General features: G+C 43.6%; 2 protein-coding genes across 5 annotated transcripts in view; one reads left to right on the top strand and one right to left on the bottom strand.

Moving 5' to 3' along the window:
- Nucleotides 1-1063: 1063 nt before the first annotated feature.
- Nucleotides 1064-22549, bottom strand: LOC125705281 (ellis-van Creveld syndrome protein). 2 transcript variants are annotated; one of them, XM_048971755.1, is made up of 19 exons: nucleotides 21959-22549; nucleotides 21209-21322; nucleotides 20899-20985; nucleotides 17150-17373; nucleotides 15801-15885; nucleotides 14174-14272; nucleotides 13337-13474; nucleotides 11441-11602; nucleotides 10911-11127; nucleotides 10626-10774; nucleotides 10362-10460; nucleotides 7452-7664; nucleotides 7101-7210; nucleotides 6827-7025; nucleotides 6136-6348; nucleotides 5877-6012; nucleotides 5527-5626; nucleotides 3278-3404; nucleotides 1064-2964 (listed from the first exon to the last, which is right to left on the bottom strand). In XM_048971755.1, the coding sequence occupies exons 1-19, from the start codon at nucleotides 22124-22126 to the stop codon at nucleotides 2896-2898; spliced, it is 2709 nt and encodes a 902-aa protein (XP_048827712.1). In that variant the 5' UTR covers nucleotides 22127-22549; the 3' UTR covers nucleotides 1064-2895. The 2 variants fall into 2 exon arrangements, with proteins under 2 accessions (XP_048827712.1, XP_048827711.1); XM_048971754.1 differs by having other exon boundaries at nucleotides 5877-6015.
- LOC125705280 (limbin-like) overlaps nucleotides 22541-27836 on the top strand; it is a 50050-nt gene continuing 44754 nt past the window's right edge. For 2 of the 3 annotated variants that reach the window (XM_048971751.1, XM_048971752.1), the window contains exons 1-4: nucleotides 22569-23159; nucleotides 25217-25271; nucleotides 25496-25668; nucleotides 26968-27024. In XM_048971751.1, coding sequence (XP_048827708.1) covers nucleotides 22836-23159; nucleotides 25217-25271; nucleotides 25496-25668; nucleotides 26968-27024 — 609 coding nt within the window. In that variant the 5' untranslated portion in view covers nucleotides 22569-22835. Of the gene's footprint in view, nucleotides 23160-25216; nucleotides 25272-25495; nucleotides 25669-26967; nucleotides 27025-27836 lie in introns of all 3 variants that reach the window. The other variant, XM_048971753.1, reaches the window with a different exon arrangement.

Raw genomic sequence — 27836 nt, forward strand, 5'->3', positions numbered from 1 at the left:
AGGCCCCTTGGTCGGGGTCGGGACGAGGAGTCACGAAGAAGGTTCAAGCTCCTCCACCTCCGGAGAGGGAGGAGCCAAGATGGAGTCCTCTGGGACCTCCTCGGGGACTAGGGCAGAAGGGACTGGAGCTGCAGGCGGAGGGAGCGCCTCGGGAGCTGCTGCAGGCGGAGGGGGCGCCTCGGGAGCTGCTGCAGGCGGAGGGGGCGCCTCGGGAGCGGGGTCCGTGGGCGGCGGCGGCTGCACGGGAGCGGGGTCCGTGGGCGGCGGCGGCTGCACGGGAGCGGGGTCCGTGGGCGGCGGCGGCTGCACGGGAGCGGGGTCCGCGGGCAGGGGCGGCTGCACGGGAACGAGGTCCGCGGGCAGGGGCGGCTGCACGGGAACGGGGTCCGCGGGCAGGGGCGGCTGCACGGGAACGGGGTCCGCGGGCGGCAGGAGCGGAGGGAGCTCCTCTGGTCCGGCGGTTGCAGCGAGCAGCGAAGGCGGCTGCTCAAGCTGCTCAGCGGCCCGGCGTGTTCTCCGGATAGGGGAAGCTGCCCTGGGAGACAGCTTTGTAGCACTGGGGACGTCCGGGGTGATCGGGATACACTCCCGATCCTCTCCAGGAAGAGAAGCGGGGACGATGGAACACGCCCCCAGGACGATCGTCGGGGCGATTGCCGGTCTCTTCCTCCTCCTCCGGCGCCCGGTGGTGGCGGGAGGTGGCGCTATGTCCGCAAAGACGGACGGCGAGAGGATCGTCCCCGGCTCGCTAGACGCGACGTAGCGCTCCTCCCGGAGCTCGGCCAGCTGCCAGAAATTTTCGCGCACCTCTCACGAGGTGCGCGCCCTCCTCGAGGGACAGTTAGTCCAGAATATCCCAATTCCGGCTCACCAGTCTCCATGCCGGCGAATTCTCCCGAATGCCGGGCTGGGCTTTCCAGAATAGCAGCTGATCGACGTAACTGCGGTAGTCCTCCACAGTTGCGGAAGCTGCTTCTTTCGGGTCCGTCATTCTGTCACGATCGGGGTGCAGCAGACAGGCGATCGTGCGGGCAAGCAGGAAGCAGACAGCAGGCAGCCAGGATTCGGGACGAACGGGGTTTATTCTTAGGGTACGGAGGCACGAACATCGACTGACATCAATGACGGACAAGGGAAACCGGGGAGACCAGGACTTATATACACAGGACTAAATCAAAGTAACTAGACACAGCTGGGTATAATTGGGGAAGTACACGTGGGTAATCAGGGGGCGTGGCACACACGAGGAGTGGACGAGCCGGGCATGACACATACTTTATGCCAAGGCAATTTGCACCGATCACCAATAGCAGCTTCCTTGTTTGGACTGTTGCTAAAGACGGTGATTGGCTATACTAAGTCTGTAAGCCTGATGATGGTTATTAAAATGACATTTTTTTTAAGTCTTTTAAATAGATGAAATACAATCTGTCAAAGTATACTCCATTACAAACTACATCTGATTTTTTTGCCGCCCAAAAAAATACAATTCATAAAATACTCATGAAGTAAATAAACACATATTTTAAATACATTTCGCTGAAATACTGCCCATCTCCGCCTGTAAGGAATTACAGCTCAGAACACACAAGGTGCTACTTCTTCACAGTACCGTCATTTGAATTTGAAAATTTCAATTGATGGCTTTTAGCAAAGCTTTCCGTCGCCTTTCCAGTTGTTTTTTTCTTTTTGTGCCTTGATACTTCATGTCAGCTTAATGCGACCCATAGATCCCCATGCAGTAAGTGGCCAAAGACCTCTTTCTCACGTACCACTCTGGAGATGCCCCTTCAACATCTCAACATCTACTCCCACTGACAGGACACACCAGCTGTTCGGGGAAGCCCTGTCCATCAAGCTCAGTGATGACAGTGGTAGTTCCGCTTTGGAACCATGTCCCTCCCATCTGTGTTCAGTCTTCCCCTTGTCAGTCTCCTATTTCTGGATGAGCCAGATGCAAGATCTTCATGGTTTTTCCTGTGTGCAAGCGTTTCCCCCCTCTGTGTGTTCCTGTCCTCCTGTGTACCAACCTGTATATTTTATTCAGCATTAATGGTGCCTTATTAGCTGTGAAAGCTACCCAAGCCATGGGCACTAATGCACCCCCATACAATCAAGGATGTTGACTTTTGAACTGTCTGCCGATAACACGCTGGATCTTCCCTCTCCTCTTTGGCCCAAAGAATGCGGTGTCCATGATTTGAAGAATTTAAAATTTTGATTCGCCAGACCACAGAACAGTTTTCCATTTTGCTTCTGTCCATCTTAAATGAGCCGGAGCCCAGAGAAGTCGGTGCCACTTCTAGATCACTTTTAGATATGGTTCCTCTTTACATGGTAAGCATTTCATCCTGCATTTGTGGATGCAGTGACAAAATGTGTTCACAGACAATGGTTGTCGAAAGTGTTTCTGAGCAAATGCAGTGATTTGCACTATAGAATCGTGTCTGTTTTTAATGCAGTGCTGCCACAGGACCCAAAAGATCATGGCTATCCAATATTGCCTTGTCCCTCGCGTACAGAGATTTCTCAGGATTCACTGAATTGTTTGATATCATGTACCATGGATGATGAAATTCCCAAATTCTTTGCAATTTTATGTTGAACATTATTCTTAAATTGTCGCACTATTTGGCTACGCAGTCTTTCACAGAGTGGTGAACCTCTCCTCAACTTCACTGCACAGAGGCTCCGCCTCTCTGGGAGGCTCTTTTTATACCCAAACATTTTACTGACCTGCTGCCAATTAACCAAATTACGTAGTTGTAACATATTCAACCAGGTGTTTTGTTTTAGCATACAATTTTCCAGTCTTAGTCATTATTTTGAAGGAATGCCAAAGTCCTGCTTCATCAGATGCAGGTGACCTGGGTAAGCTTCTGTTTGACTCAGCAGTCAATTGCTCCCCCTGCTGGGCACTTTGGCCACTGCAGCCAGCCGTGACATGAAGGTCTCTTCAGCTTCCTATGGAGAAAGAAGCCCTTTAAGATGGCAGTCCTATGCACAATCCCTTTCACACATGAATCCGTCTCATGGGAGAATGTACATCATTTGTAAAATGGTTAGTGATCTGGCACAATTCTCTGATTTAATCTAATGTATTTTTAAACATCTCTAAATGTTCTGGGGTGAGTTTCCTGAAGGCTTCTTAATACTATGTAGATCGCAAGTTCTATCTTTTAACACAGAACTTATGCAAAGACAGAGCGTGAAGGCGGCTTCGGGAAACTCACCCCAGGCCATTATTTTGGTATTTACCACATATTCTGGTTGTTACCTGAAGTCTTCCTTCAAGAGTGTTCATCACATAGTTGATGACGGATTTCTTCTTCCTCAGTTTGTCGTAAGCAGCCTTAAGTTCCAAATCATATTGGTTCAAAATCTTCATCTTCTGACTTTCCATCCTGATATTCCAAAAGCAAGGCAAAATTAGCAAGTCATTTTACTGAATTAGATGTTTATCCATTTTCCATAATCAGTCCCCCAGGCTCATGGTGAAGCTGGAACTTCTCCGCATGGAAGAAAAGGGTACATCTTGGATAAATGAAGGGAAACAGTCCAGGGCTCCAAAGTCGAACATGCGCCCGAAACTTTATTGAGTGCAACAAAATTTTTTCATTGGTTGCACAGGTGCACCCAACATTTCGCAGGTCTATCTGTTTTTTTTTTCCCAGGGTCAGAGGCAGACAAGGGATTTCTGCACTAAAACCTGCTTCAAACACACCAAGCACACAAGTATTCAATTCAGCTCTGTGAATAATTAGGAATTGGTCCATATTTTCTTGGAAAACTCTACACTCACTGTCCACTTTTCTCTTCTTTGACAAAGACATTTTGGGTAATGACCACATAAAATACATCAAAAGATATGGCAAAATTGGCACTTGACCCTTTGGAGGGCCGGTTCTGGCCCGTAGGCCGTATGTTTGACACCCCTGTATTAGACGGATTGGGAATCAGCCATATGTGACCAATCCACATCTGATTCTTAATTATTTAGTTTTTGGCAGTCTCTAAAACGATAGCTCCTATTTTTTGTTAAATTGATTAGTACAATCAATTGTACGACAGTTATTTCCCATTTTAGATGTTTTTTTGTGGCATTCAAGAAGAACGCTAATGTTGCCACTTAGTTTTTTGCCCCTCAGTGAGTACGAGCGCAGTGACTTGTCACACCACAACGAACAGTGCTCAACAAGGAAATGTGTCCTCTGCATTTAACCCATGTTACAATATGACATAGCAGGGGGCAGCTAATTCAGCACCCGGGGAACAGTGCTGGGGGGCGGTACTAAATAAATGAGAAAAACCTTATGTCACTATTTCTGGTCTCCTGTCATTGAATATTTAGAAACTCTTACAGTATGTGTATGCACACCTGGCCACACCCCCATCCCCATTGTATGGTGCTGATGGGGATGTATCTGGATTGCATTTCACCATTGCATTATCAAATTACCATGCGAATGTGATCTGAATACGCGGAAATTTGGCCATTTACAGTATAATGCGATCTTCAGGTGAGGGCGGCACTACACGCCCCCGATGCAGGTAAAACAAAGAAAGGTGACATGGTTTAGTTTTTTTCCCGATTTAACCTAATTTTAAAAACTTTAACACTTCCGACAATGGACATTTTGAAAAGAGGACAGATTATGGATTTAGTTTGCGTTTTTTTCATGTTTCTACAATACATTTTTAGCGCGTTATGAATTGAATTGCTGACGATGCCGTCTACTCCAGAGGGTTAAATACTGTGGATGCTATTGCAACCAGTTATGATTATTGTAATATCAATAATATGTAATATGTTAAATTAATTTGTGTGATTAAGGATGCAACAGGTTACAAATCCCATGGTTCGGACTGCATCGTGTTTTTTGAGTTACAGATTGGATTATTTTTCTACAAAGACCCTGAAGGGACCTGTGCGAAAAAATAAAATGCTCTTACTTTCACGTGTGCATATGAAAGTATCTTGTATACAGTGTGTCCTGGGTCTGCCACAGGGTCTCCTCCCAGTTGGGATAGAGGCCCGGCCACCAGGCACTCACCTTTGAGCTGCCGCCCCAGGCCTGGCTCCAGGGTGAGGCCCCGGTCTCCCCAGTCCAGGTGGGGTAACATGATCCCTTGTATTTTCTGTTACAAGGGGTTTTCTGAATCGCTCTTAGTTTGGCTGCTCACCTACAGTAAGACCAATTTGCTTTGGAATATCACCAGGCCCACGACAACATAGCTCCTAGGATCATGGAGTCACACAAACCCCTCCTCCATGATAAGGTTAATATAACTTCAAATCAATGAGATCAGAAGAAAATTATTTAAGAAAAAAAACCTAGTTGTTTGTCCTATTGCTATGATCTACTAACTTTCCTGCAAAATAATAATGGCAGCCATGAGGAATCAAGCCTGCAGGAACAAACAGAAATCTCACGAAATTGGTTAAAAAAACATTGAAAAAACACCCCTGAAAATGGTCCCCATGCTAACTAGGAAAACTTTCACAAAAATTACATAAGGCAGTACCTGTGCTGGAATTCGCTAGAGATGGGTTTCCTCTCCCAGTTCATTAACTCCTTCTGCAGCGTCCACATCAGCTGGTTCCTGCCCATCTGCTTGTCACCCTCTGAGATTGACAGAGCAGAACTGTATCACAGTTCACATCACAGCATGATCATAAGATTCACTTTTGCCTTGCTGAAATGCTTTTTGACACTGCACATCTGAAGCAAATGGAAAGAAAGACCTTATGTTTATACATAAGAAAAAAAATCTAGCAGTTTTTATTAACAGCTCAGCTCACCTAAAGCCCTGACTGATATCACTACTCCTCTCTCCCTTTGAGAATCACTGGTTACAGTATTATTGCTTCTCACCATGCTGCAGGACGTGCTGCTGGTCTTGCCGCAACGTCCTGATGATGCTCTGTATCTGGGCGTAGTAGTCACGGATCAGGACGTTTATGGAGTCCCGAGTCACATACACGCTCTCAGAAACTGCTTCCACCAGGTCCTGCTGTTTCATCACAACCAGAACTATAATGAATCTTGCAACTTCAGTTGCTAAGATTTTGTGGTGGCATGTACACAAGTGAAATGCACACTTCTTTAAGCTGCTTAAAGCAGCCATCTTTACCTTGTTTCGATCAGAATATTGTTGGTGGAACCTTGTCTTGCTATGCTGCCGCCGCACACTCTGAGCAAAGGTATGGCCCACCAACAGCTGGGCATGTTCCTGAAGAAATTCTGTCCCTGTGTCCAACTCCGACAGAAACTCCTGCTGAAAGCCTTGGCTAATCAGCTGACTCTCTGGACCCAGGCGTTTCTCTGCCTCAGTGGAGCATGGCTCCTATTGGTGCCAAGGACGTAAAAGGTTTGTTAAGGCAATCCTCAGCTTGGTGCAGTGCAGTGCATGCATAGATGAAAGAATGGCTGATCCCTTAGTGATGCTGGGCTGCTAGCTGTGAGTCTTGGTGGACAAGACCTTTATTTTCCATAGGTCACGCAAGTAGTGTCATACAGATCTGCTTGCATGGTGGCTAATATGCTACCTTGTTAGACATGCTGCTTCTCTAGCTTGCTGTATATAATTAATTTTTTATCTATTAAACCCCAATTTTTATCTGCAGCCAGTTTGTGTTAATATGAGAGGGAAGGGATTATGGGGAATAAAAGACAAAATATCATTGTATCACTGTAATGTCTGCACTACCTTACATAAATTAAAGCTATAGTGCAGGTCTGTATGTGGAAAAAGGTGATCATGTTCACAGTAATGGTCACGGATCACAGTAAATGGCTGGCACTGTTGTGGGACAGGGCAGTACCTTGAGGCCACCACGGGGCATTTGGTGGGCCTGGCTAGAGCTCTCCAGCTCCAGAGCTCCAATGTCACAGTGAGCGTGCTTCAGCCGTGATAGTCTCATCTCCTTCAACATCCGTAAGCTAAAATGGCGTGCAGTGAACAGCCTCTGCACTGCCATAAGAAGAAGTTGCTGCTTTTCCTCCACCAGAGTGCCAATATCACTGTGGAAGGCAGGAGAGTCAGTTTTATGCAGTTACACCCACTTGGCCACTTGAGCTGCTCATATCAAGTCTCACCTTTCCTGCATATCCATTTGTCTCACCAGCATCCCTCTGAGGATCTTCAGCTGCTGTTCAGCCAGATGAGCCAGACTGGCTGACACCAAGGCCTCTTCCTTAGCCCACGTCTATGGCACAATCCAAAGGTTTGAACAGCACAGGCAGGAAGATCTCACCTGTATTATGCTAAAGGGATGTTTCATAATTTATACAGATGATGGCATCTCCTTTATGGTGATCCCTGAGGATGAAAGACCTGCTAAGCAACTGAAATTAATTCTGCTGCTTACAGAAAGTGCCTAGTGCTACCTTCCCTTCCATAAGAACATAAGAACTATACAAACGAGAGGAGGCCATTCGGCCATGTACCTGTCTGTCCTGCTCCAATTGTTCCCGGATCCACTCCAGATGTTTCCGGGTGAAGGACTCCTCCTGACGTAGCTGGGTGCCCAGGTCCTGCTCAGCCTCCTGTCGGAGCTGCTGGCAGCACTCCCTAGACAGACTGGCCTGCTCGGGCACAGCCGTCTGGAACAAACCCCACACCCGTGCTGCCAACCTCTCAGACCAGGACAAATGGAGCTTCTGGGGAAGCAGAGCAAATTGTTAGTCTATTACCTCACATACATTGCCTCCTTGTGCCATGTGTGTCTCATGGGACAGCAGGAAGGGAAGATACAGTATATGAAAAAAACAATACTTATGCACTTGTACTGGTGGAAAATAAGATGTCATGCCACACAGCTCCCAAGAGACCCATGAGCTGAACAGCATTGAAATAAATGAACAATAAGAATGCAGAGTTACCAAAATATTTTGTTTCAAAGAACCAACATTTGTTGCAATACACACCTAACATTAACTGAGCAGCAAATTCACCACCAAAACACTCACCTCATATTCTTCTGCCATCCGATTAAATTCAGTTCATTTGTATAGTGTATTTTCACATCAACATTACAGTGTCTCAAAGTGCTTTACAGTATTCCTGTCCAAACCGCCCAGGGAGTAAGTCAGAAACAATAATGGCAAGGAAATACTGCCGAGAAGTAAGAAACCTTGGGCGGAACCAAACTCAACATGGGAGTCTATCCTCCAAGGGCTGGCAGAGGAAGTCAAATGAACAAGATGGCAAAATTCTAATGTACACCGTTCAAATGCTAAGCTTTGAGTATCAATACGGAAGGCAGGTAGGGGATAGTATGTAGATGTTAACCACCTGTAACTCACCACCAGCTGGTGATCTGAAGAGTGCCTCTCTTTACCTGAGTATCCAAAGCATGTGGACACAGACCCAACAATAACGATAACAAAATCGGTCATTGAACTTCATCCAAGGGTGGTCTGGTGCCATAGGCATCTATGTTTGAACATGGTGTTCATTACAGACAAACTGCGGTCAACACAAATGTCCAATAACTGAGCACTGGTCAGGTTCAGATCGGACAGGCCATTCCTCCTAATGGCAGGGGAAAATGCCGGATTGATCTTGTAGACCCAAAAGCACAGTGAGGATGTGTGGGGAGTGTCTAGCAGATATTCCCCAATCTGGGAAATATTCAACTCACACATCTAGCAGAACTTCTCATGTATCCTGAGGGAGGCTGGGGACATTGAGCCTGAATGGGAGAAATTCTGAGCCTTCATTAGTGAGTGGCTGTGCAGAGCTGCGGCCTTTGGTAAAGGGAGCAGTCAGGCTGAAATAGGAGCCCTTCTGAGCTTGGTTTCATCCACATCTCAGAATGCTAGACCAGCTCTTCACGCTAACAAGGATACTGCAGGGTTCATGGGAGTTTGTCCAACCAGTCAACATGTGTTTTGTGGACTTGAAAAAGGCATACGACCTTGTCCCTTGGGAGGTCCTGTGGGGGGTGCCTCAGGAGTATGGGGTCTGTTGTTATGGACCATTAGGTCCCCATATAACCAGAGCACAGTTTTGGTTCACATTGCCAGCAGTAAGTTAGACTTGTTCCCAGGGAATGCTGGACTCCTCCAAGGCTGCCCTTTGTTACCAATTCTGCTCATAACAATTATGGACAGAAGTTTTCGGCATAGCCAAGGAGAGGTGGGTGTCCAGTTCAGTGATTGCAGGATTGTGTCTTTGCTGATTGCAGATGGTGTGATCCTGTTGGCTTCATGGGGCTGTGACCTGCAGCATGCACTGGGGTGGTTTGCAGCTGAGTATGAAGTGGCTGGGATGAGGACCAGTAGCTCCAAATCTGAGGATGCGGTTCTCAAATGGAAAAGGGTGGATTGTCCCATCCTGGTTGTGGATGAATTACTGCCTCATGTGTAGGAGTTTAAGTATCTCAGGGTATCAGGGTTCATAAGTGAGGGAAGAGGGGAGCGGGAGATTGACAGGCAGATCAGCAAAACTATCGATTTACTGGCTGATCAACGTTCCTAACCTCACCAAGCGTCATGAGCATTGGGTAGTGACAGAAAAAATGAGATCACAGATACAAGTGGCAGAAAGTTTCCTTCTTAGAATGTCTGGGCTCAGCCTTAGGGATGGGATGAGGTGCTTGGACATTCAGGAGGAGGTTAAAGTAGAACTGCTGGCCCTCTACTTCAAAAAGGAGCCAGTTGTGGTGATTTTGGCATATATCTAGGATGCCTCCTGGATGCCTCCCTGGGGAAGGTGTGTCAGGTATGTCCAACCAGGAGAAGACCATGGGGCATACCAGGGACATGCTGGAGAGATTACACTCCTTGGCAATAAACTGGCCAAACCCTAACTGTAAATCATTATTCTTTGGTCAATTTTTTGTGTCTAAGAGTGTATATCTCTTGGCTAGCCTGGGAACGCCTTTGCATTCCCCCGGAGGAGCTGGATGGGGAGAGGAAGGTCTAGAAATCCCTATTTAGACTACTGCCCCCGCAACTCAGCCCTGGATATGTGGCAGAAAATGGATGGATGGAACACTCACACCAATCTGGGAAAAGATGGGATAGCACCTCCTCATACCCCATCCCCGCTTCAATTACACTTGAACCCACTTGTTGTTTTGTGCATTAAAATGTGCTACATGCTGCCGTAACTTCATGTGTCTCAACTAATAAATCCCATGCATGGATATTTGCTCCATTTTCATGCAGACCTCATTAAAGTGAAATGGAAAATAAGAGACAATTTAACCACCAGGAGAGATGAAACATAGTTTTTGTAATTATTTCTCAAAGAAATCACAAAACATGTACAACTGTGCAAGCACGCATGAGCGAAAGCACATTCACACACACAGACACACACAGACACACACACGCACGCACATCCCTCACCTTCCACAGATCACACACAGCCTCTGTCAGTTTCCAGTCTTGCTGCTCCTCCAGGTCAGTGCTCTCCTTCCGCTGCCTAACCAGCAGAGCCTGGTACACCTTCACAGGGAGAAATCCAAACATCATGGGACATCCTTAATTAGGCTTCATGAGTAACAAAACAGCTGACCCTACCTAAATGTGCAGTGAGGGATACTACTATAGACTGCTGAAGTAGTCTAAACTGAAGACAAAACTCTGAAAAGTCATATTTCTGTAAGGCACCTTGAGAAATTCCTGGGGGTCCCTATACTGGACCACAGTATCCAGGATGCTGTTCCGCTCTTTGGCCTGGGCTTTCAGCTGACGCCTCCTTTTAGCGTCTATCTTCTTACCCCGCTCATTAACCATCTCCTTCAACTGGCCAATGCACTCTGAGGAAAGACCACAGAGAGGAAAAGATGAATTTGCCGCATATGACAGCAAGATACTATGGGAAGCTGCTGCCGCAATAGAAGTTATAGTGTTAATGTACAGCAGTGGTCAGATCGGGCATTCCTATGGCCTCACCCTCATTGCACTGCTGTAACTCATCTCGCAGCATCCCCTTTAGCTCAGACAGCAAGCCCTCCATGTGGGAGAAGCTGAGCTGCCCATCGCTGGTCAGCTGCTCCAAGGCCTTAGCTACTAGTCTCAGCCTGCACATTGCCTCCTGCCTCAGCAGCGCTGCCCGGGACTGCAGCCAGGCCGCAAGCTCTTCCCACCACAGCAGCTTCTCCTGAATGCTCTACACAGCAGACATCACTTTCAGTAGGATGGCTTTGCAGGTGGGGCTATAAAATCTTAAGGAATTGCTTGAGAAATACAGAGAAATGGTTTTGACTAACTAAGAGAGTAGCATGTGAACTATGGGGACAGTGGGGGTGGTGATGATGCATTAGCTAAGCAGGGACCAACAGGCAATAATAGGCATAGAAACTTATGTATTGTGAGGACGTGACTGGTGTGCTGTAGAGTTGGGAGGTTGAGTAAAAATCATTTATAATCGTGCCAAGGTAAGTAAATATATCAGCTAAAAAAATAGGATGTGTAAATGTTACCTTCTTTTGAGCGTTCTGAACTTCTGCCAGCTCCCTTTCAACCAATAGGAGGCTGCAGATGAGGGTGCACATCATTTGCCCAGCACCCTCTGTTGGGGGAGCACCAACTCTGCCCTGCAGGTGCTGGCATAGCCGTTCCAACTGCTTACTAAAGCCCACAACCTGTAAAAAAAGAAAGCTTTTCAGGTTAACAGATCCATACAGTGAAATGAAGACTTAATCTCTCCACTAAGGAATAATACAAATGCCAAAATGAACTGCCTGGTGCCAGGGATTGTCAACCTGTTCAAAGACGGACAAGCGACTGTGGAAAAATGTTTCGCTAAAAAAAAAGCACAAAAAACAACTACATAGGCTACATTTTTAAATGCCATATTGATGCTGAATTTTTTTAGAATGTGCATCTGAATTCGCCATGGTGTTGACCACTTTCTGCTACTACAAGAAAGTCAACCCTCATAGAATCGTTTTCACTACTAGATTAAAACATAGAGACAAACCCTGAGCATGAGACCCTAACCATTCCATGGGTCCAAAAAGTGAGGACCCAGGTCCAAAAGAATGTGGTCCAGCACCCAAAGTCATTGCCAGGGACCCCTCCTCTTCCTCCCAAGCAGCACAGGATGTACTGCAGGTAAGTGTTTAAAGGAGAAGATGCCTGATTCTGCTGTACACTGATTGCACATTATTTCTATTTTATCGTTTCACATAGCAGTGATTCAGGCCAGTGCTAGGTCAGGCAAAGCAGGTGGGAGCATAGCTCCAGTAATGAAATGAGATCATCACAGTAGTAGGGGGTATGTCCAACCAGGGTATGACATCTACTTTCAAAGCATCATAATTCACCAAGAACTACCAAGACAAGGAATTGCAAGTAGACTACACCTCCCCCATTAGATATGGGACTAATATACAGGTTTCAATGTTATCCTCTGCCATTAGAAAATAAAATGGAGCAACTGGTAAGGTCTTACAGTTCCTATCTAGCCTCAGGATCACTGCAGCCTTGAGGTCCTAGGAGATCACACCAAGTCAAGGTATAGTCCCCTGTTCCCTCCTCAGGGGACATCAATGATCAGCCCTCCCCATGCCCTCTGATAATGGAAGAGATTAATATCCATTAATATCCGAATTACAAGAAGTGTAGCAAAAATCATGTGTAAAAAGAGGCCCGTCTGAGTTGTAACTAATGACTTGTCTGTATTTCCAGCTCCTGGAGCAAAGTTCTTAGACTTTTTATCCATTAATACCTATGTACACATTTACAGATTTTTCTACACATTCACACTTGCAAATCTCATTACACATTTAGAGATTCTTTTGCAGGTTTACTAGTGTGATTATACACATGGGTTCTGAAGACACATTTACAGATTCCTGTACACATTTGCGAATCTCAGTACGCATGTATAAATTCTTTTACACATTTACAAATTTGATTACGCACACATGGACTGTACAACTCTCCAAACACATTTGCAAGTAGTTTTGCTACAGTAATAGCCCCATACTGATACTAGGACAGGAGAAGGTGTTACAAGATTGATTTTGCTCCAGCGTTGCTATGCTTCATACCATTTATTCTATGTTTTGGATACTTCACAGAACTGAACTTACATTCTGGACAAATTTCATCCCTACATTTCTGAGTATAACTCATTAGGTAAGAAAAATAAAACTTTGTACTACTGTTTGTAAAGATTCATGCATTTGTGTTTGTAATATGCTAGTTTTGCCCAGCTAGACCCTGTGGTTAAAAATGCAACCCTAGCAGGCAGATCTCTGAAGCCACAGAACCCGAACAACAACTGGCATCAGATTACTGAAGGTGGACCCATGACCATGCTAATATCGCTACATTTAAAGGTGGCATTGGCCATTCACAGGAAAGACTACCATCTGAAGCCCATGCTCCAGCCTGTCCCTTCCAGCTCTTTCCATCTCTTCCAGGGTGGAGCAGCCTGAACTGACATCTTCGTTTCTTTCTGCATTTAACAGTTTCACAGATGCCTCCTTCTTCAGTTCTTCCAGCTCCTGCAAATGAAATAGCCCATTACCATAAACACTCTATAACCAAACAAATTAGAATAAACAGTGATGCTTCACTTGTAAAAGTACATAGGAATTAGGTTTTAATATGTCCCATCTTTCGCCCCAATGAGACTGACATACAGAGGTAAGAATGACCACTGTGCCACCCATATCTTCCATCCATCCATTTTCCAAACCGCTTATCCTACTGGGTCGCGGGGGGTCCGGAGCCTATCCCGGAAGCAATGGGCACGAGGCAGGGAACAACCCAGGATGGGGGGCCAGCCCATCGCAGGGCACACTCACACACCAGTCACTCACACATGCACACCTATGGGCAATTTAGTAACTCCAGTTAGCCTCAGCATGTTTTTGGACTGTGGGGGGAAACCGGAGTACCCGGAGGAAACCCCACGATGACATGGGGAGAACATGCAAACTCCGCACACATGTGACCCAGGCGGAGACTCGAACCCGGGTCCCAGAGGTGTGAGGCAACAGTGCTAACCACTGCACCACCATGCCGCCCTCCACCCATATCTTGAAACTGCTAATTGATCACAAGTCCTGACTCAAAGAGTCAAACATTTACCACAATGACCATTCTAAATGAATTTCAGGAAAACCTGAACTCTAAACATCATCTAATACCCAACATCCATTCAATGAAACAATCACAAAGCTTGTCAGAGACAGTTTCACCTTATGCTGCATCAGAAGGACATTGCTGGAAAAGGCTGAATCCATTTCCTCCTTCTGAAAGCATTCATTTAAAATAATTCTAAGAATCTGGAGAAAGCTCTGCAAAAGAAAGAATGCCGCAGAACGAATAGGTGACCAGAGTACATTTAATAATATTACATTTGGCAGCAACAGTGTACAGCAGTTTATCACTGCTGTGTCACAGCTCTATGGCTGGGGGCTTGAACTTGCTTTCACTTTCACTATGTGTATAACTTGCATGTTCTCCCCATGTTGCATGCGCTTCTCCCCACAGGACAAAGACATGACATTACTAGTTAGCGTCAATGTGTGATGGTGTGCATGTTACCGTCTTAAGACTGGGTGCTCCCCTGCCTTGTGTGGTTAAGATAGGCCTCAGTGACCTACAGCCCTGTATTGCCAATATGGTTGGAAAATGAACAATGGTACATAGTATTTTAAGGTTAAAAAAATAATCCAAGGCTGTCTTTATAAATACTACCTTTTATATGGGTTACAATGTTCAAAACAAACAAATTGAAACAAAGATAAATAAATAGATTAGGGCTGAATGATTTATTGATTGCAAACCAAAATCGCGATTGGAAACAACATAATTGGCAAATGGCAAACACCATGATTTAGGAAATACAGCATGTCTGACCCAGGGCTTAAAACTCTTGTAAGAATCATTTTACAAATTCATGTCATCCTCCTTGTGTGACAATCATTCTCACTAAATAACTAATATAGATTAAATCTAGTTTAGCGAAACTAATCTAACTCCTCGCATGCCAGTCATGCTCACCAACAGAAGTGGCCCAAGGCTACTGCGTATATTTTGCCCAAAAACAACAAACGTGAAACCCAAGGAAAATGTTACACTTCCAAAAACCTCCGCTGCTGAGCTCCAAGTGAATTACCTACATATTTAATGGGCATAGATTGTTTACAGGAAGTTCCGAATATTAGGGCTACAAGCAGAGTTAGCTGCAGCATCCCCATTGTTTTGTTTTTCTTTCCTACTGGAACTTTCTTTTACTATTTCTACTTTAACACAGTCACAACTTTTGTGACACTTGCTTTATGTTCGTTTTCTGCTAATTTAAAAAGTAATAAATACATATTGGAAGTAATTCTTATCTAAATTCTCCTCCATTCATTAAAATATCCATCCATCCATTATCCACACTGCTTATCCTACTGGGTTGCAGAAAGCCCGGAGCCTATCCCGGAAGCTATGGTCACTAGGCGGGGAACAACCCAGGATGGGGGGGCAGCCCATCGCAGGGCACACTCACACACCATTCACTCACACATGCACATCTACGGGCAATTTAGCAACTCCAATTAGCTTCAGCATGTTTTTGGACTGTGGGGGGGAACCAGAGTTCCCGGAGGAAACCTCATTAAAATATGGACCAGTTAATATTTTGTTTGTATCTCATGTGGAAATGCTGTGATATATGTTTTAAATATATTAAGCACTGAATATTGAACTGAAGCCTGTCTATTAAAAAATATCGTACATTAAATTACAACCGCAGTATCTGTCAGGAAAATTGCAATTAGATATTTTGCCCAAATCGTTCAGCCCTACAATCAATAAACAACTACGCAAACCTACCGTATGCCTCTCCTCCTGAAGTTCAGAACAGAACTGCTGAAAGCTTTGCAAGCCCAAACAGTAGAGACCAATCCTGCCTTCAAAACTAAAAAACAGAGATCATCAGCAAAAGGGTTAAGCACAATGTCTAGGGCTGTAATGGTACACATATTCATGATGTACCATTCAGTCAAATTATTTTCAGTTCAGAATGCAACATGAAATGAAAGAATACATGTCTTGACACGGGCAGAACCAAAATTCACAAGTGGATGTTCAACACTAAAATTATTGTGGCTATGAGTTGGTTATGAGTAGTGCTAGTTACAGTCAATCATTTTGGCAAATGAGAGCTGCTGTCATCACATCCAACATGCTAACTCATTTGCAATGACATCATCCAAGTGTGTGTAAACCAGAGGAAGGCACTTTTTTGCTTACACCCTATGTAATTACCATTTTGAACTACTACTTCAGCATATTCTGTATGATTTATGTCTATGTTATGTTTAGTCTACTTTAGTCTACTTGTGACATTTAAGGCACTTCTGCCAGGAAATTCAGAACAGGCCAAAAGAGTAGCTGAGGCTATTAGGGATGTTTAGACACCACAGATTAGGAATGGGTGACATGGTAGGTTGGTATCACCTTGATGACACTCATATACAGCGCCAATCTAACCCTGACGATAAAAATTTCCTAGCGGACGGGGGTGGGGGGGCTGAATGTTTCTTCCATCTTCCCCTTTTTCATTCATGGGCAGCCCTGCCTGGTAGTAGTTAAAAATCATTAATGTTAGTGTCGATATTCAAAATGAAAACATTTAGAAAGAATTTATATTTCAGTTTGGATCCGTACAACCCAACTACAGATGTGCAACCACAGTCAGTAGTAGAGAACAGGATTTAGTTCATTATGAGTCTTATTTTGGAATTTATTTTATATTTTTATTTTTTAGTTCCAATAAGTGGCTTCTAGGTTTTGTTATTCAGACATATTAATGGATAGATTATTTTTGGTTTACTGGTACCTAATTGAGTTTTACTGATAAATTATTTCAGTTCTGATTTCCCTGATGTACTCAAATAGCACCAAACCCTAAACCCAAAACCAAGGTATGTACCAAACTGTGAATTTCGTTTACCATTACACCCCATCAAATGTTCCAAATGAACTGCGAGAAGTCAACTGTTGAGTCAACTGCTTAATGTTAAAAATGATGAAGGGGTGACATAAATCCTCACTGGAAATCAGCAGGAAGTACTGCAGAGTGCTGTAGCATTTAGGTTTAATGTCAGACAACCTTTGAAGCAATTATCAGGCCAATGGGCCTCGTGTGCGACCTGCTGAACCCTCTTTCTCCAGCCTACCCGGTGCAGCAGAGGGTCTCTGAAAAACGGCTGACCCTGACGAATCTCTCATTCTGGAAGGTCTTGGGGACAGGGGATGAGGAAACAAACTGACTGCTGTCGTCATCATTGTTGTCCTGGCTCAGGGACTCCAGACTTGAGGATGACAGGGATTCTGGGTGGTGCATCATCGTCAGCTTGGAGTTCTCGTGCAGGGATGGGTTGGAGGCGCCATCAGCCAGGGGCTACTCATGATGCAAAGCAGAGAACAATGGTTTTGAAGATGTATGAAAGTATTGCCAGTATGAAATCATTGGCAATAAGTTCAATGTAACAGACTTTTTTTCTTCAAAATATCAAAACAGCTGTACAATGAGCAAAATGTAACTTTGCAAATACCAGTAAAGTCCATTTCTACTAGACCTTAACATCATATGACATCTTTTCTTATTCTGTATCTTGTTTTTGCTAGTTTATTCTAGTAATTCTAGTCATGATTATGATTTTCTTTATATATCTAACTGTGAATATCACATTTATTACTCTCATTTGCACTTTGTCCAACATTTTTTGTGACATAACAGTAAAAGCTGTAACAAAGACACCACTGGTTTTACCAACTACCATGTATTGTGAAACAGGCAGACAGAGACCCCATTGTGATTTCCTTCTGAGAACAAATGTTACTACTGCCTAGACTGTTTTGACTATACACACACTAGCTCCAGTTAGAATGTTCTCCTCCAATAAGTCCAGTTTCCTTTTACATTACGTGGATGGGTGTGTGATGCATTTCCTCCAGGAAAAGAAACACTATATATTGCCAAAAGTATTGGGACACCTACCTTTACACACACATGAACTTTAATGGCATCCCATTCTGAATACATAGGCTATAATATGGAGTTGACTGACTCTTTGCAGCTATAACAGCTTCACATCTTCTGGGAAGGCTGTCCACAAAGTTTTGGTGTGTGTTTATGGGAATTTTTGACAATTCTTCCAGGAGAGCATTTGTGAGGTCAGGCACTGATGTTGGACGAGAAGGCCTGGCTTGCAGTCTGCGCTCTAATTCATCCCAAAGGTGTACTGTCGAGTTGAGGTCAGGGCTCTGTGCAGGTCAGTTGAATTCCTCCACACCAGACTCGCTCATCCATGTCCTTATGGACCTTGCTTTGTGCACTGGTGTGTAGTCATGTTGGAACAGGAAGGGGTCGTCCCCACACTGTTCCCACAAAGTTGGAAGCATGAAATTGTCCAAAATGGCTTCGAATGCTGCAGCATTAAGAATTCCTTTCACTGGAACTAAGGGGTCAAGTATATTTAGTATCATCTAAATTTCACGAATGGATTTATTGAACAGGTGGCATCGAATCACGGTACCACACTTGAATCCACTGAACTCCTGAGAGCAACCCATTCCTTTGCAAAGGTTTGTGAAAGCAGTCTGCATGCCTTGGTGCTTGATTTTATACACCCATGGCTATAGAAGTGATTGGAACGTCTTAATTCAATGATTTGGAGGGGTATCCCAGTACTTTTAGCAATATAGTGTAGCACCAGGATGACCGTAGGAAGAAGACTGATGGGCTCTGAGAAATGTCCTGTTGGGTCATGGTTTTGGCAGCCTCCCATAATGAGGAATTTTTGTTCTGAATATTGTGGTCTTTCCCTCCTCGGACCACTGTCGGCAGGTACTCACCATGGTGAACCATGAGCACCGCACAATATGTGTAAAACAGTAAACTAGTTATGCATACATACATGCTGACAAAAAAATGACAATTGTATTGCCTGGAGGGCCCCACCATCCCCTCCTCCATCCAACTACCACTCCTCTCACACCCCCCCCCAACCTCTATCTCTAGACCCCCTACAGTATTCTTGGGCAGTATCGCGCACGATAAATTTTGGCAAATAAAAATCCCAAAGTAAACTGAAAACATTACTGTAATACAGACCACACCTGTCCTGCAAACTATGTCCACCTCTCAAAACTCTTTATTAAAATTCCAAATTTGTATAATTTGCCTCAAGGAAATGCTGGTAAAATCGTAACAGAAATATGGTCAGAAAAACTGAGGCGATTGTGAAGAGCAAGTTTGTTCTCCCTACTTGCTGGAAAGTTCACATGGTGGTAGAGCTTGAGTAGAGCTGTCTTCTGATTCTTCTCATTAAAGAACAAAACAAAAAAAACCAACTGGGTGTGCCGATTGCCCCATAAAGCCCACACAGAGCCTCTTCATCGTTAACCATCGGGAGGGATGTAAACAGTCACTACAATCATGGCGGTAAAAAGGATAAAACTTTATACATAAACTCCACTGTCGGTGAGCAGCGGCTTCTGATTACTGCAGCACGTCACCATCATTCTTTGTTAACATAGACAGATAAACCTCTTCTGCAGGATTTTCTGCATGCTAAAGCAACTCTGTCCGCTCGGAACGAAGTTAGTCCACCTTGCTGAATGACTCCGTTGGGGATGTTATTATGTCTCCTTATAAATAAAGATGCAGCAGCCCCTCATTTCATGCTAGGTAATCAGCTGGAGTCTCATGTTGCCCAGTTTGTTGTCCAATGAGTGAAGATTCACATGGAAGATGAAGGGAAAAGCCAGCTTGGTTGGGTTTGCTTTGAGCCTGTTGCAGATGCCGGCTCATTTACCATGTTTCTGTTTCCGCTCACAGCTCTTGTGGCAAATGCTCATGCCTTCAGCCGCCTCAGGATGGGATGCGGTCAGGTGGCCTAAAACTGTCCAGCTTCTCTCTTCGTGCCATGTTCAAGTGGTGCACTGGGCTGTGTTCACCGATATTCTACCAGCATTCGGTGACTGTAATGTGTGTTTCTTTCTGATTACACTGCAGTGTTTCTGCTATGTACATTTTGCAATGGTGGCCCTCCGCTGCAAAATTATTGCCACTGCTGCTTCGGAATTTCATGAAATGTGAAGTCGCAATAACACAACTGTGCAGAGGCATTCAATTTGAAATGAAGAATATAGCAAGTGGAGACATGTGCATCCATGCAGGCTCCTGAACCAGTAGTCTATGGTCTATGTGCCCAACAAGAGAGTAAAAAAAGAGAAATATTATGCTAATATGATAAAGTGCCTAAAAATGCCCTTTTCTGGGATTTTACTATGCAGTGCTGCTTTAATTTTGGTGAGAACCATTTCAAAATTTCGGCACATCCAGTTCATCAGCCAAACAATCTGTCTGCAAAGATTGCGAAAGATCCATCAAATACATTTTTAATTATCTTGATAATGATAAAGTATCTTTGGCAATAGCAGATTGAATACACATAGTTTTGGGGCCAAAGTCCAGAAAATTAAATAATTCTCATACTAGTTTTTTTCTCAAACTGAAAATTGCTTACATATTTGTTTTGGAAATGGGTTGCTATGGAAAATAATTGGCAGTAACTGATCCACTGGTGTGTCAGCATTGTTAAATAGGCTGAACAAAAAATGCTAATTAGAAACAGACAGCCAATTTCCTGTCCTCTTGTCCTCCAGGCTACTTATCTGTTTTTCAATCCATACTAATTACCATTTTACAAGTAATTTACTTGTAACAGATAAAACCATTAAGTCAATCAAGCTATGGCTGTAAAAAAGCAAGCCCATCACATCCACCAGCCCTGACAGATCACTATCCATTTGAACCTGGCTAGAATGTTGCGCCCCAATACATACTTTTGCAATGGATATTAAGTGAAATAGAACAGAAAATGTTTAGTCAAAATAAGAATTTGTGGGACCATCTTACCCTGTATCGTTGGTTGATGGGGTACACCACCTTTGCCTTCAGAGCAAAAGCAGCGACATCACTACTGGCTGGTGGCTGAGGTTTCTCCTGTTAGAGGGTTAAAGGCTGAGTGGTGCATGTTTATGCATAATTTCAACACATTACTTGTATTAGTTTGCATTGTTCTGTGCCATCAGAGGTCCATTTTTGTTGTCATCCTACCATATGGCATATACAATTCAAGCTTATTCAATACAAATCATCCACCCTGGGCACTGCCACTCCATGGTTACTGGAAACCATGTCAGATATACGCATCAGCCTCACATACCATGTTTTTTTGGGTTCGACGCTCCCTCCTTCCAGTGCTCGCACCATTGCTGCAACTGTCATCTTTGTCCTCCTCGCTGATCTCAAATAGACTTCTGGGGTTACAGCCCTGAAACTGAATTTAAGAGGTTTATATCATCTAACGATAAACAATTAAGACAGTACACTAAACTAAAGGGGTCTTTTAAGAACCATAACAACAACAGAAAATGGGAAAACATTAAGAATCCAGAGCAGGTTTAAAGGCAATTTATCCACCCATAACTAACAGAGGGTTATAGCGATTTGATCTGTGATATCCAACAACATACATGCTAATCGATTTCCATGCATCGTGTCAATGAATCCTTGGATGGAGTAGTGCACTTCTGTTTAGTTGTGTATGGGTATGAAAATTTGTTTATATGTCATTATTCGTCCTTGCACACCATTGTCTGCACTGTGCACTGCCTTTGCACTTTGTTCTTATTTATATCAAGGACGCAGATTTGGGTTTGGAATGTAACGACATGTCCGGACCAATAATGTTGGTGTACCGTGTGTGTTTATTGGGGGTTCGGAGCCACTGAAGTCCCTATCAATGTTAAAATTAAACCGACACCCTTGCTGTACGCCTGTATCTGTGCACTTTATGTTCCATTGCTGGGGGAAAAAATCCCCTGGGAATTACATCTTAAAAAGTAGCATTTTCTTTAAAGTTTTTATATAAACAGTACATATGCAACTGTCTGGAGAAACAAACATATCCTACCTTCGAGGTCACAATCTCAGGCTTCAAAAAATGTCCGTAAAGCAGCAACACGACGACAAACCCCAAAAAAACCCCGGACACGACGGCCACAGCAAGCAGCCCTGGGAAAACTTTCAAAGATTCAGCAAGACCTACTAAAATATCATTTGAACATTCAAGTGTGTCCATATTTTCCACGGTTCGTTAAGAGGCTCCAGGATTAATGCTGCACCCGTTTATCTCAAGAATCAAAAGCTCACTGTTTCCATAAAACGCTTCACAAACCCGAAAAAAGTTGCGAAAGTTAAGATCACCCCTAAGTTTTTCCTAATGCCAATAAGGCATCTAAGTTAAATGTTTCAGGGAATTAAATGGCACATAATCATTATTCCGGACATGGGTTTCTTGGTACATTATCTTCATAACACCATCCGACATACCACAGGGCTGATGAAGGGGACACTACGACACCCACAACAGCATTCCAACATCTTAAAAGCGTCCAAAATAACTCCTGAATGGCAGAGGGCTAAACCAATAGAACTGCGGAAAAAAACGCGCGTATGACGCAGTGCCAATAGAGGACAAGGAAATACAAATCGAGGAGGGACTTCAGGAGTTAAGTGAAAGAAAATCACTAAGGAAGCAGTGGAGTCTACGTGAGTTTAAGGGGAAAAATTAGGCTTTGTTTATGCACAACTGGATTAGAAGGGAAAACAATATAAAGGTACATTTTTATTTAGCTAGTTCATATTTAAGTATGACTTTTTCTTTTTTTTGAAAACTGTGATCGAAAAATCACGAATGCATAAGCATTTCTGTTTAGCGTAAAGTCTGCGAGACGGAACTTCAAAGAGAAAATTTAGATGAGTTTCCTCTGGATAACGTTTTCACTCGAATGCTGAAGTCCAGTCCTCGCGCGGTACTGGTATCGGTGATCACATTGGTGCTTTTTATTACAACCACATTCACATGTGGGCCCAAGTGTTATTCTCCCAGAACAGGCGCTTGCCATAATGTAACCATTCCTGTGCCGCGGTCCTGTCCCGCCGTCAAGGCGAACTGGAGAAAGAAATGCTCGGCCCCGATGACCGAGAGTCTCCTGGAAGCTGATTGGTTGCTTTCGTCCGGCGTGACAGTTACTTTCATCAGGTGTCATCGGGAGCGAGACTGTGCGCGTCCGCCAGCGCATCCTTCAGCCCTCGCATTTTCTATGACTAAGGTATGTGTATGCCAGATTCGTGTTGTAATCTGGCAGTTTGCTTGCTCTATAAATGTATTATATAAATATAATAATATCGTCAGGGAATGCTCTCACTGTGTGCTTTATGTGCATGAACTACTGTTCTTTAATTTAGCTTCAGTCCGCCCGGGGTAAACGGATCCATTTGATGTTATGTATCCTGTACCTATGCCTTCGTGAAGTATAACTGCAATATACTACATATAGCACTTATATATAGCACTTATTGGGTATGAACAACTGCAAAATATACAGGGGGTGGACTAAATAAGACTAAATAATGACACATAGAAGAGGACTTTAAAGTAACTAAGGCATGATTGCAGATGCATTTTTTTGAAAAAGGATCATGACCGCAAGGCAAAGATTTGCCACACACTGCAAAAGTTACCACAGAACTGAACTGGATCTTCATTGATTCAGTATCTACAAAAACTGTATGTCATGAGTTTCACCAAACTGGAATTTATAGCAAGGCTGCCATTCAGTAACCACTGGTATCCAAGGCCAGTGCACCCATATGTATAACCTTGTATGTAAAGCACCAAATTTGGGGCCCTGAGCACTGGAAAATAGTACAGTACCTTGGGTGGCTCTAGCTATAACCAGAATTGGCTGGGTCCTTGGCTCCCTGAACTACCTGCATTGTGGAGGAAGTTTTTTGATAGGCCGCTGCTTTGCCTTGGGGCTCTGAAAAGGTACAGCCAGCCCCCATAATACATTCTCTTTTATTTATCTAAGAGAGAATTTCCTAGTTACCTGAGTAATTATTTCAGGGGTGTCAAAGTCCAGTCCTGGGGGGGCGGATCCCTGTGTAGTTTTTCCATGTTCCACCACAAATGATTAAGCTCAAGAGCTGTGTGGTAATGAGCATTAAAACCAAAGGAGTTTTCTCAGGTGTGTTAAATAAGGGAAAACCCAAAAATGAGCAGGGCCCCGGCCCTCTGACACCCCTGATTTATAATATAAGGTCGTTTACAAAAATACATTTATAGACTGTGATTTGGAATATATTGTGAGTATACATGAGTGTGTTTAGATACAGTATTTTGTAGTGGCATGCAACATTTAGATAACTGCACTAAGAGGTGAAACACTTACAGCACAATCCATTACGGTAGAGTGGTTAATTCAGACTGCAGAATTGTAATACAGAATAATTGTATGAGAGCCCTCTAGCGGCCACTCTTAGAATCAGCCAGCAAAATAATTCACAATTTTACCTAGATTAGGGGGGTCTAACTTGCATCCTGTTTACGAACAACTACATTGTATTAAGAATTTTTCGCATCTTTTGCCCACAAAACCCGCATCCAGATGGGTTTGTGATTAGAGAAAGCAAATGGATGCTATAGTGGGTGTCATTAGGTCTGATGACTGATCTGCACGATAGCATAATAGGCAAGGAATTTGAGGCCATTTTACAGGATCAAGTCTGCATTATGATGCAAGCCCTCTGCTCCCTCCTGATGCCCCCCCATGATGATTATTGACTCTCTTCACACTGCTAAATGGATTCAAGAGTGATTTCATGAACATCCTATTTAGTTATAAAGTTTCCCCAATCATCAAATCGATCAGTTCCCAGGCTAGCGAAATATCACATGATACTTTTTACTAATGCCGGGGTGGCACATCCACGTAGTCATGCTTCCAGCCTCTGTAGTGATCATGTGTGTAAATATCTTGTACAGTGAACTTTTGAACTTTTATAGAAAGTTCAGGAGCATAGAATGCAAAGTAGATTTCCAACACTTTCTTCTCGAAGAGAGCTACTGCATCCCTGTCTCAGACAGCATTCCAAGAAGGATGAAATTCCTTATTCGGCAAATACAATAAAAATATTCGTGCGTGTTTCTGTTATCTTGTCCATCCCCTGTAAAATCTTTGTGCTGATTGTGAAGTAAAGAGAAAAGTAGACTTTATATCAGCCAAGCAAAATGCTATGGTTGAAATACAGTACAGATGCAAATGCTTTGACTTGTTCCATTATTTTTTGTTTAATGGATTGATAATGCATACTGTTTTTATAATAGGTCTGCTTGGTTCCAGTACAAAGGCAACAGATTTTCAGCAGAAAGTCAGATGAATGTAAGTGGCATTATGTGTGAGTGTTTTTGGCAGGGTTGGGTTTATCTTTTCAGGGTAGGTCAGCCTAAAGGGATGTAAGCAGAAAGCTAATATCGGGAGACTGAAACAAGAATAAATCATTTATTTGAGTAATTATGAACTGCTTTCTATGAAAAATGTGACTGCTGTTTGTGTATCTCTTTTGTCTCCAAAACTGTTATTTAACTGCCTTGTCGCTCTTCAAGGGCAAAGAGACGCCCCAGAGCACAGGCCAGGAAGCCATTTTGTGGAAGACCGCCCCCTTTGCTCTTCTGCGCCTGCGAGTCCCTGGAGCCACTCCCTTTACGCCCTGGTCCACCCCCTCACTGGCGGCATGCTCCCCCGAGACAGACGCCACTCTCCCACTCAACACAAAAATGTACGTTTCACACCTTCTGGAAGGACACCTCCAGCAGGGTATATTCTGGCCCACAAAAGCTGCTTGCAGAGGAGGGAAGTCCACTGGTCACTGTGGAATGTTGATACATTTTTGGCACGTTAAAACATTCTCCCTACCATTGTTGGTAATCTGATCACCAAGTGACATTTAATTTTTAGCTTATCATCACGATAATCCAGATACTATATTTCTGCTGTGGGTGGTTGATTTGTGTAAACAGAATAATTTTTTATGCTTCTTTAATGGTGACAACACCTGTTAAATGAGGCTTTATTATTGAAGCTCTGTGATTCTAGCCAACAGGGGCCCCTGGAGGTAGACAGTTGGTGTCACAGTTAAATAGAAAAAATGCTTTATTTGTCGCATGCATGAGTACAGCTACATTGGCATTCTTCTCTTTGCCTACTAAATCTTGCTCTCCATGGCTTGGGGGTCACAGTGCAGGGTATATCCAACGTGTGGCACCCCTGGAGCTGGGGGATACCGACCTTGCTTAAGGGCCCACGGATATGTGATTATTTTGCCAGGGATGGGGCTTGAACTGAGTACATTCCGATCACACACACAGAGACTTAGCTCACTGAGTCACTCACTGCATTACAGGTTCTCTTTGAGTTACAATGGATTTACGTTCCAATAAACCCATTGTAAGTGGAAAATATCTTAAGTCAAATATGAATTAAAATATGTTAAGTAAATAAATAACTACATTCACTACATTCACTGATTAAGTAATTAATTACTTCAGCTAACAACCAGTAATTGGAAAAGTATATAAAGGAATACAAGTTTTAGTTAAACACAGAAAGAAAAAGTTAGATATGTTGTTAAACACGAGATATTTACGCAAACGATCACTACAGAGGCTGGAAGCATGGCTACGTGGATGTTGCCCTCCTGGCATTAGTAAAAAGTATCATGTGGTATTCGCTAGCCTGGGAACTGATCAAAATTCAAGAATTCAAAATTAAGTTGGCTGCTGAATGCTCTCTGTCTCCCCATTGTAAGTCGAACCAACGTAAAGAAAATAGCAGCTGTAAATTGTGAAATTTTATCCTTATGCTTTATTTATATAGTTTGCTATTTGTTTTTCTAATACCTAATTTGTTTCCTGCTTTCATAAAGGGCCATTGTACCATTTTCTCACTCACAGTTGATGAATTCTAAGGATTTTTTACATCTTGTGTGATTGCTGTCACTGCGCAGCTGGCCACAATGCTTATACTGTACAGTATAAGGTGCTGCGGATGTTAAGACCCATCGTCTCTTGTGTTACAGATAAGAAGTTTGGTGAAGCCACCACCATTTGGGCTTACGTTCCGTAAATGTGCACAGGTAATATACATAACCTATACAGACTTATATAGAGTTTTGTTTTAATCATAGTACAGTTTTCTTAGCTCTTATTTTGAGTAAAAGTTGTATGAACAAAATTTGTGGTTTTTGGTAGTTGGTACCTTATAGAGCTATTATTATTATTATTATCCATCCATCCATCCATTTTCCAAACCGCTTATCCTACTGGGTCGCGGGTGGTCCGGAGCCTATCCCGGAAGCAATGGGCACGAGGCAGAGAACAACCCAGGATGGGGGGCCAGCCCATCGCAGGGCACACTCACACACTATTCACTCACACATGCACACCTACGGGCAATTTAGCAACTCCAATTGGCTTCAGCATGTTTTTGGACTGTGGGGGGAACCTGGAGTACCCGGAGGAAACCCCACGACGACATGAGGAGAACATGCGAACTCCACACACATCTAACCCAGGGGGAGACTCGAACCTGGGTCCCGGATATGTGAGGCAACAGTGCTAACCACTGCACCACCATGCCGCCTCTATAATAATAATAATAATAATAATAACAATAATAATAATAATAATAATAATAATAATAATAATAATAATAATAATAATAATCCATCCATCCATCCATTTTCCAAACCGCTTATCCTACTGGGTCGAGGGGGGTCTGGAGCCTATCCCGGAAGCAATGGGCACGAGGCAGGGAACAAAACTGGATAGGGGGCCAGCCCATCGCAGGCCATTTATTATTATTATTATTATTATTAATGTTATTACATTATTATTAATGTTATTACATTATTATTATCTATTATGTTATTATGTTATCTGTTACAGT

This window comes from Brienomyrus brachyistius, chromosome 12, assembly GCF_023856365.1.
Source record: "Brienomyrus brachyistius isolate T26 chromosome 12, BBRACH_0.4, whole genome shotgun sequence".
NCBI classification, from domain to species: domain Eukaryota; kingdom Metazoa; phylum Chordata; class Actinopteri; order Osteoglossiformes; family Mormyridae; genus Brienomyrus; species Brienomyrus brachyistius.